This window comes from Conger conger, chromosome 19, assembly GCF_963514075.1.
Source record: "Conger conger chromosome 19, fConCon1.1, whole genome shotgun sequence".
NCBI lineage: Eukaryota > Metazoa > Chordata > Actinopteri > Anguilliformes > Congridae > Conger > Conger conger.
The window spans coordinates 8,615,540-8,635,401 of NC_083778.1; the positions used below are offsets into that span (position 1 = coordinate 8,615,540).

General features: G+C 46.9%; 2 protein-coding genes across 9 annotated transcripts in view; both read right to left on the reverse strand.

The window, feature by feature from the left end:
- LOC133119046 (caldesmon, smooth muscle-like) overlaps positions 1–19,862 on the reverse strand; it is a 68,309-nt gene that overhangs the window by 9,395 nt on the left and 39,052 nt on the right. For 3 of the 8 annotated variants that reach the window (XM_061229433.1, XM_061229432.1, XM_061229434.1), the window contains 5 exons: positions 4,973–5,079; positions 2,223–2,451; positions 1,941–2,041; positions 1,153–1,363; positions 621–749 (listed from right to left, as the gene is read on the reverse strand). In XM_061229433.1, coding sequence (XP_061085417.1) covers positions 621–749; positions 1,153–1,363; positions 1,941–2,041; positions 2,223–2,451; positions 4,973–5,025 — 723 coding nt within the window. In that variant the 5' untranslated portion in view covers positions 5,026–5,079. Of the gene's footprint in view, positions 1–620; positions 750–1,152; positions 1,364–1,940; positions 2,042–2,222; positions 2,452–4,972; positions 5,080–8,474; positions 9,129–19,862 lie in introns of those variants that run through there. The other 5 variants (XM_061229438.1, XM_061229437.1, XM_061229435.1 and 2 more) reach the window with 5 other exon arrangements.
- On the reverse strand, positions 11,327–16,280 carry LOC133119048 (bisphosphoglycerate mutase-like). Its single transcript, XM_061229439.1, has 3 exons — positions 16,208–16,280; positions 14,520–15,143; positions 11,327–13,095 (listed from the first exon to the last, which is right to left on the reverse strand). Exons 2-3 carry the CDS (start codon positions 15,118–15,120, stop codon positions 12,917–12,919), a joined length of 780 nt encoding a protein of 259 aa, XP_061085423.1. The 5' UTR covers positions 15,121–15,143; positions 16,208–16,280; the 3' UTR covers positions 11,327–12,916.

Consider the following 19,862-nt stretch of genomic DNA (forward strand, 5'->3'; position numbering starts at 1 on the left):
CCGTACTTGAGCACGACTAATTCTGTTTGCCCAACTGCAATAACGCGCCCTGTAAACTAGCCTCCGAGGAAACGCCACATACTGTACTCTGAGGATGGCAGCAGGCGAACCGAAATGTTAGCAACTGGAATTGATGAAGATTTCACATTTTCTTTTCGCTAGCTTCAGGCATGCACTAAAAAACTGTGCCTTTATCTAATGTGTTGGCAATGACAAATGAGTGATTCCATGCATGTCATTGCCATTATCATTTAATGAGAGACAGTGTCCTATTTTATTGTTGGAAGTGTACGCATGCAACACTGCCAGAGTGGATCAATGGATGTGCAAACACACAAAGTTATTATTGTTTCATAAAAAAATTCCATTGTCTGGCAGACCTCGTGTCAAACTCCAGTCCTGGAGGGCTGCAGTGTCTGCTGGTTTTTTCTATAAATTTATTTCTGATTTTTCAAGCTTCCTTTTTTCTCCCAATTTGGTAGCCAATTGTACCCCATCTAATCCAATTAGAGGTAGTGTTAGGTACGTAAAACCCGGAAAGGCTTAATAAAACCGGAGCACGGACTGAAGTAAAAAGAGCTGTTCCCGGTTTTACTCAGGGCGGCAGTCCAGGGACAGACCTTCAGGGCCGACCCCCTCGGAGTGACGCAGGTGAATCGCTTCCCTGCTTCCCCCTCCATCTTCTGCCTCTTCTCCGCGGCCTCCGCCCTCCTCCTGTCGATCCCCTCCTTCATCCTCCTCTTCTCCTCCTGCGGGAGACGCACAGGTCTCACAAGGCTCCGCCCCGGCCGCTCTCAGCCAATCAGCAGTCCCGGAACGCGGGAGGCTGAGGCTCTTTATATTGCACTCTTGTGGACGGGATTCGATCGCATGTCCGTCTATGACTTTGATTCTGACTCAAATACACATTCAATAGCAACGTTTGGTTTTTGATTATATTTCCCCACTTTGGTTTGGATTCAATCTAAATTTTGACCATAACTTTGATTGTATATCACAGAAAAATGAAGCTTTTTCCCCCAAAACATTTTGTGAAATTCATTCTGCTTATGGCTGAACTCTCAAAACTGCGTTTGTGACGGGAAAAGCAAATATAAGTTAAGGATGGATTTTGATTGAATCCGGCCAAACGGCACGCTGCCTCACACTCACCTCCTCCCTGGCTTTCTTCTCCTCCATTTCCCATTTCCTCTGTTTCTCCGCCTCCTCCTGCACCTTCCTCCTCTCCTCCCTCCTCTTCTTCAGGTCCTGCAGCTCCTCCTCGGCCTCCCGCCGCTTCTCCCTCCTGTCCTGCGCCTCCCTGTCCTCCTGCCGGGAGGCCCCGCCCGCTTCCTCTGCCTCCGGAGAGCGTGCGTTCCCACTGCTGAGACACACACACACACACCCCCCCCACACACACACCCCACACACACACACACACACAAACACACAGGCACACAGACACAATATTACAGTCTGAAAGTGCTTGTCTCAAATACCTGTTTGAATTTAAAGTACTGCACAGGTACTGCGACGCTTTCCTTTGGCACTCACACACATGACCAGAACCAATAACTGGTAGCAGAATCTCAGCAGGAAACAGAGTTAGCCTTGGGTAGCAGTAGGATACAGTCACCATGCTGTGTGATGAGAATGTTCTCATGAACGTTCTAATGTTCAATGAACATTCTAATGTTCTAATGAACATTCTAATGGTGATGTAACAATCACGACTGGCAATGGAGTTCTAGAACGCCATCTTGGAATTAGCTTAAAGCATTCCAAAAACCTGCTCTTCAAAAGGGTTAGAAATCACTGTCAGACACTGGACTGAGTGTGTTAAAGTATATTAATGCCTCTGCTGCGTCATTTCAGCTACGAGTTCAAGGTGAGAAATGCAGCCGGCTTCTGTGTCTGTAATCGGGAGCTGCGCTGGCCAGCCAAGCCTCCAGGACCCCTACCTCTCCGCGTTCCTGTGGTTGCCAGCCGTGTTGTCATGGAAACCTCCGCTGTGTTCTTTCGGTTGGGGAGTCGTTACATTCTCCTTATTGGCCTCTCTCGCCTGGATCCAAAAAATAATTACATACATAATTTAAGAGAATACATAACTGACTGAATCAAATGGGATCCGTGTTCTCCTTCATAAGAAGCAGCTTTCGTTTGAAATGGTTCCTTCACAAATCAAACAAGAGCACTATCCACTATCGCTTTAGTGTGTGAAGAGTATGGTGACATGCACAGACCTCTTCCTCCTCCTCCTCCTCTGAAGACACCTCCTCTTCCTCGTCCTCCACCTGCTCCTCCAGGGGGGCGGGGTCATCGAGCTCCTCCTCCAGCTCTGGGTTTCCTCCTCCCCGGCCCTCCGGCACCTCCTGCTGGCCCCTGGGGGCCCCGGAGCCTGGCTCCTCCTGCAGACTCTCCTCACCGGGGGCCGAGGGCAGGGAGGAGCTCCTGTCCGTCCCTGCCATGCTGCTGGACGGCAGCATGAACCAGAGTTAGCGTGAGAGTGGGTTCACTCAATGTGCTCCAATCCCATACTCAAAGACATGCCTCGTGGCTACGGTGCATATAGCCAAGTGGCTAAAGTGCCTGTAGCCTCATGGCTAAGGTGCCTGTAGCCTCATGGCTAAGGTGCCTGTAGCCTCATGGCTAAGGTGCCTGTAGCCTCATGGCTAAGGTGCCTATAGCCTAGTGGCTAAGGTGCCTGTAGCCTAGTGGCTAAGGTGCCTGTAGCCTAGTGGCTAAGGTGCCTGTAGCCTAGTGGCTAAGGTGCCTGTAGCCTAGTGGCTAAGGTGCCTGTAGCCTAGTGGCTAAGGTGCCTGTAGCCTAGTGGCTAAGGTGTCTGTAGCCTAGTGGCTAAGGTGTCTGTAGCCTAGTGGCTAAGGTGTCTATAGCCTAGTGGCTAAGGTGCCTATAGCCTAGTGGCTAAGGTGTCTATAGCCCAGTGGCTAAGGTGCCTATAGCCTAGAGGCTAAGGTGTCTTTTGCCTAGTGGCTAAGGTGTCTTTTGCCTAGTGGCTAAGGTGCCTATAGCCTAGTGGCTAAGGTGCCTATAGCCTAGTGGCTAAGGTGCCTATAGCCTAGTGGCTAAGGTGCCTATAGCCTAGTTGTTAAGGTGCCTATAGCCTAGTGGCTAAGGTGCCTATAGCCTAGTGGCTAAGGTGCCTATAGCCTAGTGGCTAAGGTGCCTATAGCAGAGTGGCCAAGGTGCCTATAGCAGAGTGGCTAAGGTGCCTGTGACCTAGTGGCTAAGGTGCCTATAGCCCAGTGGCTAAGGTGCCTGTAGCCTAGTGGCTGAGGTGCCTGTGACCTAGTGGCTAAGGTGCCTATAGCCCAGTGGCTAAGGTGCCTATAGCCTAGTGGCTAAGGTGTCTATAGCCTAGTGGCTAAGGTGCCTATAGCCTAGTGGCTAAGGTGTCTATAGCCTAGTGGCTAAAGTGCCTGTAGCCTAGAGGCTAAGGTGCCTATAGCCTAGTGGCTAAGGTGCCTATAGCCTAGTGGCTAAGGTGCCTATAGCCTAGTGGCTAAGGTGCCTATAGCCTAGAGGCTAAGGTGTCTTTTGCCTAGTGGCTAAGGTGTCTTTTGCCTAGTGGCTAAGGTGCCTATAGCCTAGTGGCTAAGGTGCCTATAGCCTAGTGGCTAAGGTGCCTATAGCCTAGTGGCTAAGGTGCCTATAGCCTAGTTGTTAAGGTGCCTATAGCCTAGTGGCTAAGGTGCCTATAGCCTAGTGGCTAAGGTGCCTATAGCAGAGTGGCCAAGGTGCCTATAGCAGAGTGGCTAAGGTGCCTATAGCCTAGTGGCTAAGGTGCCTATAGCCTAGAGGCTAAGGTGTCTTTTGCCTAGTGGCTAAGGTGTCTTTTGCCTAGTGGCTAAGGTGCCTATAGCCTAGTGGCTAAGGTGCCTATAGCCTAGTGGCTAAGGTGCCTATAGCCTAGTGGCTAAGGTGCCTATAGCCTAGTTGTTAAGGTGCCTATAGCCTAGTGGCTAAGGTGCCGATAGCCCAGTGGCTAAGGTGCCTGTAGCCTAGTGGCTAAGGTGCCTGTGACCTAGTGGCTAAGGTGCCTATAGCCCAGTGGCTAAGGTGCCTGTAGCCTAGTGGCTAAATTCCAAGTGTAAAACATACAAGAAACCCATATAGAGTAGACAAAAACATACAAAATGCATGCGTGATAGAATACATATATAAATCTTACATTCATTCAGTAGTGTTTTAACATATAAGGAACTTTACAATTTTATTGAGGTAAGAGGTACTGTATGTCTAACATGTCACTACATACACTAGAATCGCTAGAATCATATAGATATGAATGTTTTTATGTTTTGTGAAACGTACTCGTCAACATAGATGATTTTTACAAACATTTTACATAAGGGTAGTTCCCAGCGAACGCATTACATTCTCACAATATTGCTACCACCTAGTGCCACTGTTATAACACTCAAAACATTCCAGTAACGATGTGACATCATTTTCTCTGTCCAGAGTGACATGGCCTTAATGATGTCACAGAAAACAGGGAGGGAGCTCCACCAACCGCTGAGAACCTTTGTACATTACATTACGTGGCATTTAGCAGACGCTCTTATCCAGAGCGACGTACAACAAAGTGCAATTCAAACACAAGAACAAGTGCAAAAGTGGACCTGAGAGGACAGTACAGTTCCGAGTCCTAGTGTAAACATACAGAAATTCAGAACCCTTGAAGAGTACAATCAACTTTCAAACTAGCATACCACAGTTGGCAGCTAGAATACAATACAACAGCCAATAAAAACAACAATACCTGTGCAAGTAACGATATCTATACATAAGTGCCATTACGGTCTAAGGCTAATCACGGTGATTGTGAGTTGGGGAGGGAAAGGTGTTGCCTGAAGAGATGGGTCTTCAGTCTGCGCTTGTAAAAATTAAGGTGAATGACAGCCGTACATTTGGGGGATTTACAGCCCACTCTGGCAACCCTAAGCCGTGTTCCGAGGCGGGTGCTGACCTGTTGTTCTCGGTCGCCACGGCAACTGCCTCCTCAGTCTCCATGTCACTCATCCTCTGCGTTTCGGCGACGCCTCCTCTTTGTTCCTCTGACAGCCGATCCTAGATCTGGAACACACACGGGCACATCCACACACAGTTATAAATCTCATAGCTCCTAAAAGCCAGCACAATAGGAAAGCGCACAGGACGTGGCCAGAGAAACATCACAATCACTACGACCATAAGAGCTTTAACTCTATAAATACCACTCACTCCACCACCGTTACAGTGCAAAAACTGCTATTGAGACATCACTCTCTACCACCATATTATACTGTAGATCTCTAACTATAGAGACACATCACTCTCGACCGGCATATTATAGATCTGTAACTCCATAGAGCAATACCACTCAGTCTATCACCATATTATACTGTACATCTATAATTATAGAGATATATCACTCTCTGTACAAGCATTAGTACCACAACTCCATAGAGATACCACTCACCCTATTCCATTACAGAGCTAAAATTATATCAAGAAATATCACTCTACCAACATATTATAAATCTACAACTCTAAAGAGAAATAGAACTCGGTCCTCGCATTACAGAGCTAGAACTGTTTTGACCACTCTACCACCATTACAGAGATCTAGAAATCTATAGAGAAATATGACTCAGAATACAGTGCTAGTTCTACAGATTATAACACTCAAGAAATATGACTCACAATACAGTGCTAGCACTATACGGATAATGCTGGAGAAATATCATTAAAAATACTACCACTCGAGAGAAATATCACTCCATACAGATAAAACACTCAAGAAATATCACTCAGAATATAGTGCTAGCTCTATACAGATATAATGCTCTAGAGAAATAACACTCGGAATATAGTTTTAGCTATACACAGATATAACGCTCGAGAGAAATATCACTCAGAATACGGTGCTAGCTCTATACAGATATAACGCTGGAGAGAAACATCACCCACTGTGCCTGATGAATAACAAGCTCGCACTGGTGTGAATGTAATCTGTAGGCAAATGCTGCTGCTAACCTGGCCAGCCTGTCACGTGCCCTGCTTTGCTTATCCTCCTTTACTCTGAGCGCGATGCAGGGAGAGAGCCAGTGGAGGGCATTTTATACGAGTGTGCCTCTCTGCAGACCCAAAAAGAAAACCGTGTTGACCACGTTGACACGGGGGCAGCGAGGCTTGATGAAAAGATAGTGCTCGTCAATACGGGACTATTGCTCCCATCATTCTGCCACCTCTAGTGGAATGCCCCTAGAACTGTGGAGTTGAAACAGTACTGTATAGACCATGGGTTTTCCCAACATAGTGTTTGGTATCTTTAGATCGCTAATATTGTGGGAAATAGTTTGGTGGCATTCATGGTGTAGTACACTGGTTGCTGAATGAAGATCTTGAAACACCATTTACAAATAAACCACAGGTAATGCAAGTTACCTGTGAGTCAGCATCCAGCTGTGCAACAAATGTTAACCAGGTTTGTTAGACATAAAGAGATAACATCAGCAGGGCCAATGTTGTTACAAGAATTACAGGGTGTAATATGAATGGTAACACATTGTAGTTCTATTTCTGTAATGCCCATTGTTGAATAAATTGTATTAATTTGAACCTGCATCCTCTTGACTGCACACTTAGCAGTTTAGAGTCCAAACAGACAAAGACAACCTTGGATAGCTGCACCCCATAGTCACTCGCCTATACACCAGTGCCGTCACAAGATACATAAGTGTATCATTGTAGGCTATACAGGCCACAGGCACATACGTGTCTACACAGTTAGATAGCAATCGTATAGAGCCACACTATTGGCGGACATTTGCAGTTCCTTTTGCTGACTTGTTAGAACAGAGGAGCAGTTAAATTCTCTTTTGGAGTCAGATAAACGAGAACAACATTAAATGAACCCTGTTCCAGTAGCATTGGTCAGACTAAACGCGAAACGCACCTCCCAAATACTTCCGCTTTTTGGTGTATTTGGGGGGTTCTTACACCAGCGCCTCTAAGGTATCACCACTGCCAGAAAAACCCACACATAAACCGTATGATTGCCGAACACTTCAACATTACAGACGGGAATAAGGGCCAATAAAATCTCTGTTCATCGATGATGGGAGTGAGAGCCACAAGCCCCGCCCCTTTTAATGACAGCGAGGAGCGGTTTAGAGAGGGATACGTTCAATCTAAGCCAGGGGCGCACAGCTCCGGTCCTGGAGGGCTGGTCTGCAAGCTGGTTTTTGTTCCAACCAGATAACTTCATTTAATTTTGACAGCTCAAGAAATGATGTTGGTTCTATTCTGTACCTGAGCACAGTACAATCTTTAGGATACACTAGCAGTCTGCAGCTGTAGATGGTGCATATATGAATGTCTGATCAAGATATTGGTCAGGGCACAGGGCACAGGGCGGCCTATAGTGTTGTGGCTAAGGTAAATGACTGGGACAGGCAAGGTCGGTGGTTCTAATCCCGGTGTAGCCACAATAAGTCCCGCACAGCCGTTGGGCCCCTGAGCAAGGCCCTTAACCCTGCATTGCTCCAGGGGAGGATTGTCTCCTGCTTAGTCTAATCAACTGTACATCACTCTGGATAAGAGCATCTGCCAAATGCCAATCATGTACTGTAATGTAATATTATTGAGCTAATTAAATCATTAAGAGCAGAAGTTGGCACAAAGTCCTGAAGCGGATCGGCCCTCGCTGTGCGGCCCTGATCTAAGGTCTCGGTTCCAGTTCTGAAAACTAGCTCACGTTCAGAGCTTCACCTCGCACCTGCTCAGAGAGGACTCGCGACCGAAGCACAGGCATATTCTCCCACGACAGGAAGAAACCACGACCGTTAGTACTTCATCTTGGCTCAAGTAATACTGAGCATTTTATGGTGGGCTTACTAGCCCAAGCCGCGCTCGATGCCTAAACCTGTATGTATGCAAGTCTCTGAGTCAGATCATTATCGAAGCACCTGAATGGGAAAATATTACCCAACACCAGAAGAAAAATACGTAGGCAACACTACCCAGCGACAACCCCAAATTGCCCATTCGCCCGGCAACAGCGTGCAGTCATCAGCGCACACGGGAAACCCACACGAGACGGGCAGGCCGGGGGGGTAATTATGGGGTACTTTGTGCTTTTTTTGGGAACAGGTCGTTAACGACGTCAAAGACTCCTTCCTCCGTAAAGTACAATACTTTACGTTCTCTTCCACCGTTGTAGCAAGAGGGTCAACTTCACCCAAAGGGGCAATTTCCTGTCCATGAACTTTGTACCTCAACCTAACCCTAACACTGAACTGGAAGCAGGCATTTACAGGTAGCTGTCTGGCACAGGACAGCAGTCATTTACATGAAGCCGGCCTTCACAGCTAGTCATTTACATGCCTCTGTTTCACATGAAACGGTCATTTCCATCTAGATAGCCTTCACACGAATATGTTCTTTATAGGAAATAATCCTTTTCAGAAAACACAAAGCTTACCTACCTTCAGAGAGAGAGCGGTCCTTCAGACGGTCGTGTGTGAAATGGTCGACCGATGGAGGATGATCACCGTACCCCGGAGGACGTAGAGCGGAGGCCAGACGCCCACGCGGGCCTCCCAAAACGGGCGCAGCTGAAAAAGTCTGAGCAATTCAAATTTTGGCAGCTTGTGTCCAGTAAATCTGGGCTGCAATCGGGAGCCGGTCGGCGTGACGTGAACCACCAAAATGTCAAGACGTTAATCTCCGGATCGTTCCAACAGAGGATTTTAGCTGTGAAATAAAAACGCCGGTGAACACACTCCAGAGTGCGTCTGTGGTGTCCCTGGCTACCCACGCTCTGTTGAAACGCACTCCCTCTCTCTCTCTCTCCGTCTCTCTCTCCCTCCCTCTAGGAGATCGGCCTCCACTCGGTGCGAGAAACCATGGAAACCGCCCGCAGTTCAAACCGCTTGAAATAACCGGCTCCCACCTACAGAACGCTCCACGCTGTCAAAAAACCCGTAGACCGGTGGCGGAGCCATTAACGCAGTCCCCACTCCACGCAGGTAGTGCGAGTCGCAAAATGTCACCGTTCCGCTGGCAGACGATCACCGCTTTCCTCCAGACAGGCGCGTGTGAAAATTCACAGTAAAAAGCCCATCTCTACACGCCAGAGCCATGCGTTGAACAAACCGGATTTTAAAAAAATCGGGGCTTTTTTTTATTTTTTTTGTCGATGCAAAGCGGCCGTCGGGGTGTAGCGGATTGAGAATAAACAGACGGAGCATTGTCGCCCGTTCCCCGTCTACGAGAGCCCTCGGACACCCGTGACATTCACGGGAATTGTGGGTAACGAGGAGAAGCCCCCCGACGACAAAGGCCGCCATTGTCCCCCGCCGGACGTGTGTTCGCGGCCGACGGTCCCGCGAGAGAGGCGTCGACCTCGCAGGTCACGCAAAAAAGCGCCCCGCCTCGGCCTGCAGCGGGGCCGGTAAACGGTCGCGATCGCGCTTCTCAAACCCCGAAGGGATTTTGCATATTAACCGTCGGATCCGAATGCAAATGGGATCCGCGATCGCTCCGGTTGCGCGGGCTGGAATACAGACCTGAGAGCGGCTCTCGATCCGGCCCCCGGCTGAAAGTCCTCTTTGACGGAGTTATCGGCTCGCACACAGAGGGCTTTGTGCTCCAGACGCCGCGACGCGGTTCGAGATGTTTTGCATCTATACCGTCTCGTCTGTACGGCGGTGCAGACGCACACACCTTCTCCTGGCGGATAAACCGGGGAGAGAAAACCATGCAAATGACAGTTTCACTTATCAGGGAACGGTGTGACAACCTCTTCAGGCAGCGTTCTATTTTCACATTCTATTACGGGACGACATTGGCTCAGGCGGTAAGAGCGGTCGTCTCGCAGTCGGAGGGTTGTCGGTTCGATTCCCCGCCCGGGCTGTGTCGAAGTGTCCCTGAGCAAGACACCTAACCCCTAAATGCTCCTGACGAGCTGGTCGGTGCCTTGCATGGCAGCCAATCGCCGTCGGTGTGTGAGTGTGTGCGTGAATGAGTGAATGAGAAGCATCAATTGTACAGCGCTTTGGATAAAGGCGCTACACAAATGCCTGCCATATACCATTGACACACCTTCTCCTGGCGGATAAACCGGGGAGAGAAAACCATGCAAATGACAGTTTCACTTATCAGGGAGTGGTGTGACAACCTCTGCATGGCAGCGTTCCTTATTATTGGACGTTTTCACATTCTATTAAGGGCCGACATTGGCTCAGGCGGTAAGAGCAGTCGTCTAGCAGTCGGAGGGTTGCCGGTTCGATCCCCTGCTTGGGCTGTGTCAAAGTGTCCCTGAGCAAGACGCCTAACCCCCAAATGCTCCTGACGAGCTGGTCGGTGCCTTGCATGGCAGCCAATCGCCGTCGGTGTGTGAGTGTGTGCGTGAATGAGTGAATGAGAAGCATCAATTGTACAGCGCATTGGATAAAGGTGCTATATCGATGCCAGCCATTTACCATTTAATAAGGGATTAATGACCAAGAAAATTTGGGGGGGGTAAAAGAGGAGAAAAAAAAATCTCAATTCACAGTGGGTGAATCGAGTGCTCTGGCCAAAATTTTACAGCTACATGTTCAAAGGATATGATCTTACAAGCAAGCTCTTCAAGGGAGTCATCTGTGATGGACGCTTTGGAATGAATGTGCCCTCAAAATTTCAAATTTACAACAAAAATAAATACATACATTTTTTTTAAATCACCTCTGGCACACAGCCAGTCCAGCCATCCTCCGACCAGCATGTGTGTGCGTGTGCGCGTGTGCATGCATGTGTGTGTGCGCGCATGTGTGTGCGTGTGTGCACGTGTGTGCGTGTGCGCGTGTGCATGCATGTGTGTGTGCGCGCATGTGTGTGCGTGTGTGTGTGTGCGTATGTGTTTGTGTGTGTGTGTGCGTGATTGTGTGCGCGTGTGTGTGTGTGTGTGTGCGCATGTGTGTGCGTGTGTGCGTGTGCGTATGTGTGTGTGTGCGCTCCATATCACTAAAGGCACGTTAACTACGCTAACCAAGAACCTGAAGCCATTAAAATAACGCTACATTACAAACTGTGTGGGTGCTTGGGCAGGAGACAAGTCAAATGCGATCAGAACAGAAGAATGTGAGTCTTCCTGCAATTCTGCTCTCCACCAGGGGGCAGTAAAGACAGGCATTATGACTGGCAGAGGCACCCAATCGCCTGAAGGCTAGTGTTTTGAAGATTGACTGAAGGAATAATGGAGAGGTTACATTGACCACCAGTGGGGTCACAAATTTAGTTCAATGCTGAATTTATCAAAGCGGTTCTGAATTAATGAATACATCATTTATTGAGGCTCATTCAATCAAATTTTATTCAATTCAATAACCATTTATTATACATAATGCATGTGCAAAATGCATAATTTAAGCCAGGTCAAAGGCATAAGGAGGACACAACTCAAATCTGGTTGGAGGTCAACCCGGATTGAAAACTCATTTCCAAGTGGCCGACTTGAGCGTTCAAAGTCATCAAGGCAGGCTTGATACCGACATTTTGGTGAGAACTGTAAACAGGGGTTTGTGTAAACATTCAAAAACAGTAGTTTCCCCACATGTAAGCAGACACTTTCAGTAATTCAGTTTCATAGCATTGTGATATTTCACTGCACTATCAGAATTTCCCTTTGTCATGAACGTATTACTTCACATTTAGCAAAAATAACAATTGCAACAATAAATAACATTTTCAAAGACACTGCCATTGCAGGTAAACATTTAAAACTCGTTCCTCTTAGTTTTTAAATCGTGCTCCAGTGTTGCAGCAAAATAATTGTGATATAACTGAAATTCAGTCATCTCTCTTTTGAATTTTCCCTGAAAAATTACTTGAACATATAAATGTCCAAGACAGAAAAGGCAAGAAAGATTCTTTGAAATGAGACAAAACAAAACACGAGCGAGAACAGCACGTTTTAGAGGGGACTCTCTCTCTGGACCTGGAGAGCCTCAGGTGCCACCTCACTTTCAGCCTTCACCTGAAAATCTGTAAATATTTAAGACCCAAGAAACCAGGCGAGGTGGGCCAACCACATTACCCACTGATCACCCAAGTGTTGACCCATGCAAAAATTACATTAGAGTATACTGCAATATTATATATCTTAAGCATATACTTATTGGAAAACATCATGATAAATATTCCTGAGTAATTTTTAAGAATATATTGCAATATCAGAAAGCAGCAATACTTTGTATACATTCTTATATATTTGTAGAAGTCCTACAACATATTTTCTGATATTGACACACATATTGTATTAAAATATTGCAGTATAGCCGATTGCTAAGAGGAGCAACATGAGTAAAATCAGCAGACCTGGGGCTCTCCAGGACCCCCTGACAACAAGGGAACCAATCAGGTCCAGTATCTGTCCCCATAACTGAAAACATAGGCCGCTCTTATACGTCTCGCACTACCACCCAGCTCACACAAGACATTCAGGGACACTTTGATTGAAGGGTCGTAGATGAGAGTGATAGAACTCATTCATGACCAGCACTTCGCACATTCATAAGCACTACATAAGCATGCATAACTGTTTATGGGTAACCTGAAATGGGTATATGTTGTGTTATGTAAACATTGATGCCTTACATTGAATCATTTCACGTGATGACACGGTAATGTCGCCTGCAGCAATGTTGACATAACACACCACATTCTTATTCGCGGTTATTCACATAAGCGCTTACAAATGCTTACGTAGTGCTTGGGAACGTGCCACGACGTGCTTCAGAAGGTCATATAGCTCTTATGTAGAATCCTTCAAAGAAAGTGTTACCAAAACATTCTCACAACGTTGCCACCATTTTGCACCAACGTCATAACATTGAGGAAACATCCCGGTAACGCTGTGAGAACATTCTAGCTCCGTTCTCCCCCCTCATTTCCCGTTGGGCAGGGCCTTGCCCTGGTCCTCCACTTTCTTGATGGCCGCCTGGACCTTGGCCGGGTCTCCCAGGAGCTGGTGCTTCTTCACGGGCCGGAGGTCCGCGTCCAGCTCCAGCAGAACGGGAATGCCGGTGGGAAGCGTCACGCCCGCGATGTCCTCATCCGAGATCCCTGCCGGGAAAGCCACAAACGTTCCAGACAAGCAGCCAATCGCAAACGGCGGATTAAATCGAGGGCTTAGTGCCAGTTTTTGAATTTTACAGGAAAGCCAAAACAAATGATTGAATGGACCAAGGTTTTTGGGATGAGTCTTTAGGTTTTTACATTCTATCTTTTGCCAACTAGATGGATCTCATCAAGGGCCTTCTTTTGATAGACTGTATAATACTAACTTTGGCCCAAAATTACACTTACGCCCCTTGCGCACCAAACCCTCGTTAGGTTCAAGGGCCCTCAATTCCAAGTCATAGCACAACAGCACCTTTCTCCAAATGTAAACTGTCATGAGCCATTCATGAAACTAATGCGACTGGGATTGTCACTTATCGTCATTATCAGACCTGGGTCAAAACAGCTTAACTGGGCTTGTCTGGTGTGTTGGAACCTATGAAATTCTCTCGACCAGTCCAAACCCCCACCTTCTGGTCCTCATGGCTGGCTCCGTTGCACCAGGCAAGAACAAATTGTAAAATCGAGCACAGAATAGCATTTGAATCCAAAAACGATTATGTGCATGACCAAGGTCTGGTCATAATCATATAACATTTCTCCCTGAGTGTAATGTGTGTAAATTAATGATGCAATAAAGTAATTCCTCCATACTGAGTGAATATGAACACCAGGTCTCTGAGGGACAGTAAATCTTGCAGAGTTCTTCTACTACAGAGCTGAAAGGTCAGGCCGTGCCTCGTAGCTGTAGCCCCGTGTAATATAAACTCTTTGCCCTTCTTCAGGGGGTTACAGAAGCCATTTTAGGAATAGGTCCTGACACAGAGGCAAAACGGGGCTTCAGTCTGTTAAATGGCACACAAGCTACACTAAATGCACCTTTAAGATATTTAAGAGAAATCCTAACACGCACCATTTTAGTCTGACTTTTGAGGAGGTTGGTTTTCAATTCGAACAATTATTTTATGCATTAATCCACCTCCATTTTATTGCGTTTCTTGTGTTTACATCCTGTAGTACTCAAGGTATTCTAGCTGCCAACTGTGGTATGCTAGTTGGTAAGTTGATGAACTCTTCAAGGGTTCAAGTTGTATCTATGTGATCATGCTGGGATGACTGTACTTTCCTCTTGGTTCCTCGTTGTCCCTGGGTTTAATTTGCACTTCATTGTAAGTCGCTCTGGATAAGAGCGCCTGTAATGTAACATAATGTAATGTTTTCAGTCCTGTGTCATCTTCTGCATGAATTGACCTATAAATAAAGTTTGAGTGATGGATAAACGGTGGCTGAGGGCACAGCCAGAGACCGCTAGCTCACATTAAAATGGCTGCCAGTGCAAGGCACAAACGGTACATGCTCTACAAGTGCGAAGAACGAAACGGGTTCGAAAGAGCGGTCGTGTTTTTCCCCACCGCTCGCCGCCGTACCTTCGAGGTGCTTCAGCAGAGCCCTGCAGCTGTTGCCGTGGGCGGAGATGAGCACGGTGCGGCCGCTCTTGACGACGGGCGCGACGACGCCGTCCCAGTACGGCAGCAGCCGGTCCAGCACCTGCTTCAGGCTCTCGGCGCGAGGCAGGGCCCCCGCGGGCACGTCGCACGCCCCGTACCGCCGGTCCTCGTAGATCTCGGCGTAGTACGGGTGCGACGGCTCGATGGGGGGCGGCGCCACGTCGTAGCTCCTCCTCCACACCTTCACCTGCCGCTCGCCGTGGACGGCGGCCATTTCGGCTCTGTTCAGCCCGATGAGGGAGCCGTAATGGCGCTCGTTGAGCCGCCAGGACTTGACGACGGGCACCCACTCCTGCCCCATGGCCTCGGCCACCAGCCAGGAGGTCTGGGCGGAGCGGCTGAGCAGGGAGGTGTAGACCACGTCCAGCTGGCAGCCCTGAGACTTCAGGAGCAGGCCGCAGTCCCGCGCCTCCTGCACGCCGGCCTCGCTCAGCTTCTGGTCCACCCAGCTGCAGAAGCGGTTCTCCTTGTTCCACGCGCCCTCCCCGTGCCGCAGGAGGTACAGCTTGTGGCTGGCCATCGCAGAGACTCTCCGCCTGTTTTCTGGGGGGAGCGAGAGTCGCTCGTTACGACGACAATAACAATACAAAATGGAGTCACGTCGGCGCTTTACCAGGGACAGTGCACAATAATCAACATTTTCAGTTTCCACATTAATGTAAATGTGCCAGAGTAAGCTAATGGGCTCATTTTCATCTGTAGTCCCTAACCTGCATGTCTTTGGACTGTGGGAGGAACCCAGGGCCTGTGAGGCAACGGTGTAACCCACTGCGTCACCGTAACAATGTATATACAGAGAAGGTACATACACGATCAGAAAAAATGACAGTGGAGGTACATCTTTGTTTTTCGAGGATCACATTTCCCAATGTACCCTGAAAGTACAGTAATGATCTATTTGGGTACAATTGAGTAGGTTTTCCAAGCAAGAGTACACATTAAGTTTATATTTCTGGCTAGAGGTAATATCTTCTGTACCTATACCGGTTTAAGCACTTGTCATACCTTTAAAATGGTACAAAAAAGTACCTAAAAAATGTACAACATGACTGGGGTGCTACCCTATACTGTAGGTACATAAAATAATACCCCAGGCCATGGGTATTTGTACCTTTCTGCTTGTAAATGGCACTTATTACACAAACACTGTTGTACTTTCAGGGAAATGTGTTCCTGAAAGAAAATGTTTAAAAAATCACCAATCTACCATAATAAGCCCATAATAATACCATAAGTTTTTTCTAACAATGAAATAAATGTAGGTTCACTGAATTAATGAATGCTAGTTGGCATGGCAAACTGAAGTTGAAAAACAAATTTTTTTTAAGCAGGTTAAACAGAAATTAACTTAGTATTTAACACTTTAAAACATAACAATGAATAACACGTGAAATCATTTGAACTGTTTGACGTGTTATTCTAATGACTGAGTTTTACAAACTGGGGTTGCTAAGAGTGGCACCTTTACATTTAACGAACAGCACGGACAATACTCGTGGAGAAAAAAAACAAAAACAGAAAAACTATTTTTGAACTTATAAGCACAGCGTTCAGAGTGAATTGAGGGTAATTATAAATAAAACGCATAATTATCTCGCGATTCCTACCTTAACGGGATAGCGTGGGCGGCCCTGTCCAGCCCCGTGCCGACTGTAGATACAGGAATGTCTGTCATCCATAGTATTCGGCTACAGTTTGATCGACACTGAAAGCAAACCAATCGCTAGCCGGTAAACCACAGGAGGTGGGACCACTGTCGATGGTAAAATCCAGCTACGCAAGCTTGACCAAAGCATGTTCGCTCAATAAGGTATACAATATGAAACTCGTACATGCTCGATTGTTTTCAAACAAATCCCGTGTGCGACCGTTGTCAGTACGGGAGTCAGAAGAGTCAAGAACCCAAAAACAATAGATTTCCAGAACATCAAATATGGTTTCATATTTTATTCAGGTTTTTGCACTTTTTAAGTTTTGGACTTGAAGCCAAGGAAGCTGAAGTTCAGCGATGATTTTTTGTATCATATTTTATATAATAAGACCACCGGCTCAGTTCGGGTACACGGTCACGCAACACCGCATCATCACACACGGGGAGTGCTGCATTTGACTGACTGCCCAACATGTCAGCCAGTTATAAAAAAGAGAAAAGCAGTCAAAGTATTTACCAATGTACCTTTTTATAATTGCAGCAAAAAAGGTGCAGAAACATGCGATATTTGGAGATACACATTTTTTGCAAAGCTGCGTCAAATAACTTTTCCAAAAGCAAACCTAACTTTCAGGATTTCACTGGATTACTTAATAGTAACTGATGGACTTAATTTAGTAAAGGCACTTTATTACTGAGCATTTGAGCTGTCATTTGGAAGTGCTTTTTTATTTACATTTTTGCCGTTTTGGCGCCACCTTGTGGTGGTTCAATAGGAGAACAACCCCTCAGATTTGTAATAACGACCATCTCACTTCGCTGTTGATTTGCAATGCAGCGTAATATTGAAAACATTCACCATGGTACCCTGTAATCCCCCACCCCTTTTTAAAAGAATCTCAAGATGTTTCATATCACAAAATGAAACAAGTAACAATTCATTATTATCATGGAGTTTTCACAAAAATCAAGTAAATGTAAACAGGTTGATCAGTCTAAAATGAAATGTCAAACACACAAGCTGCCACTGGTATCCATCCATCCATTCATCGATTGCTATATGGTATTCCTGATTACAAAAGTGATGTTATGTAGACTGAATTTATGTTGCGTTGACATGTCCTCTAGAGGTACCATATGTCCTTCTCAATGAATTACATAAGTCTAAAAGTCTAAAAGTCTAAAAGCCTAAAAGCAATAGAACAGGGTACTGACCAGGTCTAACTCACAAAATATTATTTTAAATCAGAAATGAATGAATGGCTTGGCTTTAACTCGAACAACCGAGCTGGTCATAAGCTGGTCCAGCTGGGTATGAGCTCGTCAACCAGCTTGTGCCGGTTCGATCCCCCGCCCGGGCTGTGTCGAAGTGTCCCTGAGCAAGACACCTAACCCCTAAATGCTCCTGACGAGCTGGTCGGCGCCTTGCATGGCAGCCAATCGCCGTCGGTGTGTGAGTGCGTGTATGAATGGGTGAATGAGAAGCATCAATTGTACAGCGCTTTGGATAAAGGCGCTATATAAATGCCAACCATTTACCATTTACTTAGGAGCTTGGCAGCTGGTCTTAACTGCCTGCTCAACAGGCGTTTCAAAACCTAGCTTTAGCCACTGTTTTTCAGCAGGGATGACACAAGTGAATTGCACTTTCCCCTTTGACCCCGATGTCAATAAGCTACAGCATGAGCAGTACTAGTTCTGGCACTCCGGCTCCTCATTGTTAAGAGGAGAAAGGCAGAAGTCTTCGGTGTCCCGGGCTGATCAAGGATAGGCCCGTCTCCAGGATACTCGAGGGAAAAATGAACTGATGGGACGAGATCAGTGTGAATCTGTGGAGCCACACGTGACCCCTTAAAATAACACCGACAGGTGTGTCGGTGTAAAGTGATCTGGCAGGAATGTGTTCGGTCACAGAGAGAGAGAAGGAGAGACAGAGGCAGATAGAGATAGTTAGATAGTTGGAGAGGGGGAAAGAGAGCGAGACAGAGAGAGACAGAGAAAGAGAGAGGGATAGAGACAGCGCGCGAGAGAGCGAGAGCAAGAGGGGGATAGAGGGGGAGAGAGAGAAATATAAAGTGATAGAGACAGAGATAGTTAGAGAGACAGAGAAACAGAATGAGACAGATAGATGTAGAGAGGGAGTGAGAGAGGGGGGAGAGAGAGGGGGGGAGAGGAGAGAGAGAGCATGAGAGAGAGTTAGAGAGAGAGGGGGGAGAGAGGAGAGAGAGAGAGAGAGAGGGAAAGGGAGAGAGAGAGGGAGAGAGAGTTAGAGAGAGAGCGTGAGCGAAAAAGAGAGATCGAGAGTCAGTGAGAGAGAGCGAGAGGGAGAGAGAGAGAGCTTGTGCATTGTTTGCAGGTTTATTTTAAGCCGTGATAATGCGTCAACATGTCCGCTGTCCTCCTGTCCGTTTGCCCGTGGCTTTGTTGGAATAATAATAAAGACTGGCGCAAAATCACAGAGATTCCACCGCTCGCACAAAGCAAACACGTCTAAAGCGCCGTGTTTTCCAGTGTGATTACGTCGTTCTATAACTTGCATATAACCCCCTGTAAACAACTGGATTAAAAGCACGAAACTGAAGTGGCCTATAATTAGGTAATCTTAAAATGATAGCTTGTCTTTCAGAGGGGATCAGGATGCCTATCCTGGTGGAAATAGCTCCCAGCTTAAAATGGGATCTCGCTGGAACCAGCTCCTGGCTCCAACTGGATGACACCCAGAATTCGGTGATGGGTCTTGTTGTCCGTACCCAGCGTGGTTGCCATCTCAACCATCTTGTTTGCCAGATTGACCAGCTCAAAACCAGTTTGACCATCTCCAACCCGGCTGGACCGCGGGCCTGTTCCACGGTCCTGTTCCAAAAAGCAGGAGTAAAAACCCGGAGCAACTCTCTTCACTTCAGTCCGTGTTCCAGATCTGAACCAGGGTCCTGGTTTTTCTCAGAGCATTTATCAGGCTATCCTGTTCAGTGGAACAGGCCCCAGCTTAAAAGGCTGGAACCAAGATGGAGTTTCCATCAGGGAAAGCTTGGCCTGTTCAGTGAACATTCGAATCGCATATTTGTGAACTCACACCTTGAAAGGTTAAGTTCTCTCCACGGTACTCCAAGGGACAAAGGGCTACGCGAATGCAATACCCCGTCCGGAGGAAAGTAAACAGGCCTGCAGGTAATACTTTTATCCACACAACCACTACTGTCCACCAGAGGGCGACAGAGGATAAACAATCTCAGGGTTAAGGGTCACAGTGCTGCTTAAAACAAGCATCGCTAACGCGGATAGACCCATCTGAGTGTGCAAAAACTGCTGGGACGTGATCGGTAATCTGGCAACAGTGTAGTCGTATTGGATGGGCAACTGGGCTTATCACAGATTTGTATCTCAGGTGGGCCACTAGATAGATTGATAGATACTTTATTCATCCCGAGGGAAATTTTAGAACGGCATTATATTGTGGGTTCGGGGACATGTTTAAATGCAAATTTCTTCAGTTGGCCTGCACAGATTTCCCATGAATACTGTCAACAAAAACAGCACGACTCTACCTTTGTGTAAAAATAGCTCTCCCTTCAAACGAAAATAAAAACGAAAGTCCTCCTTTCTTTGTGGAA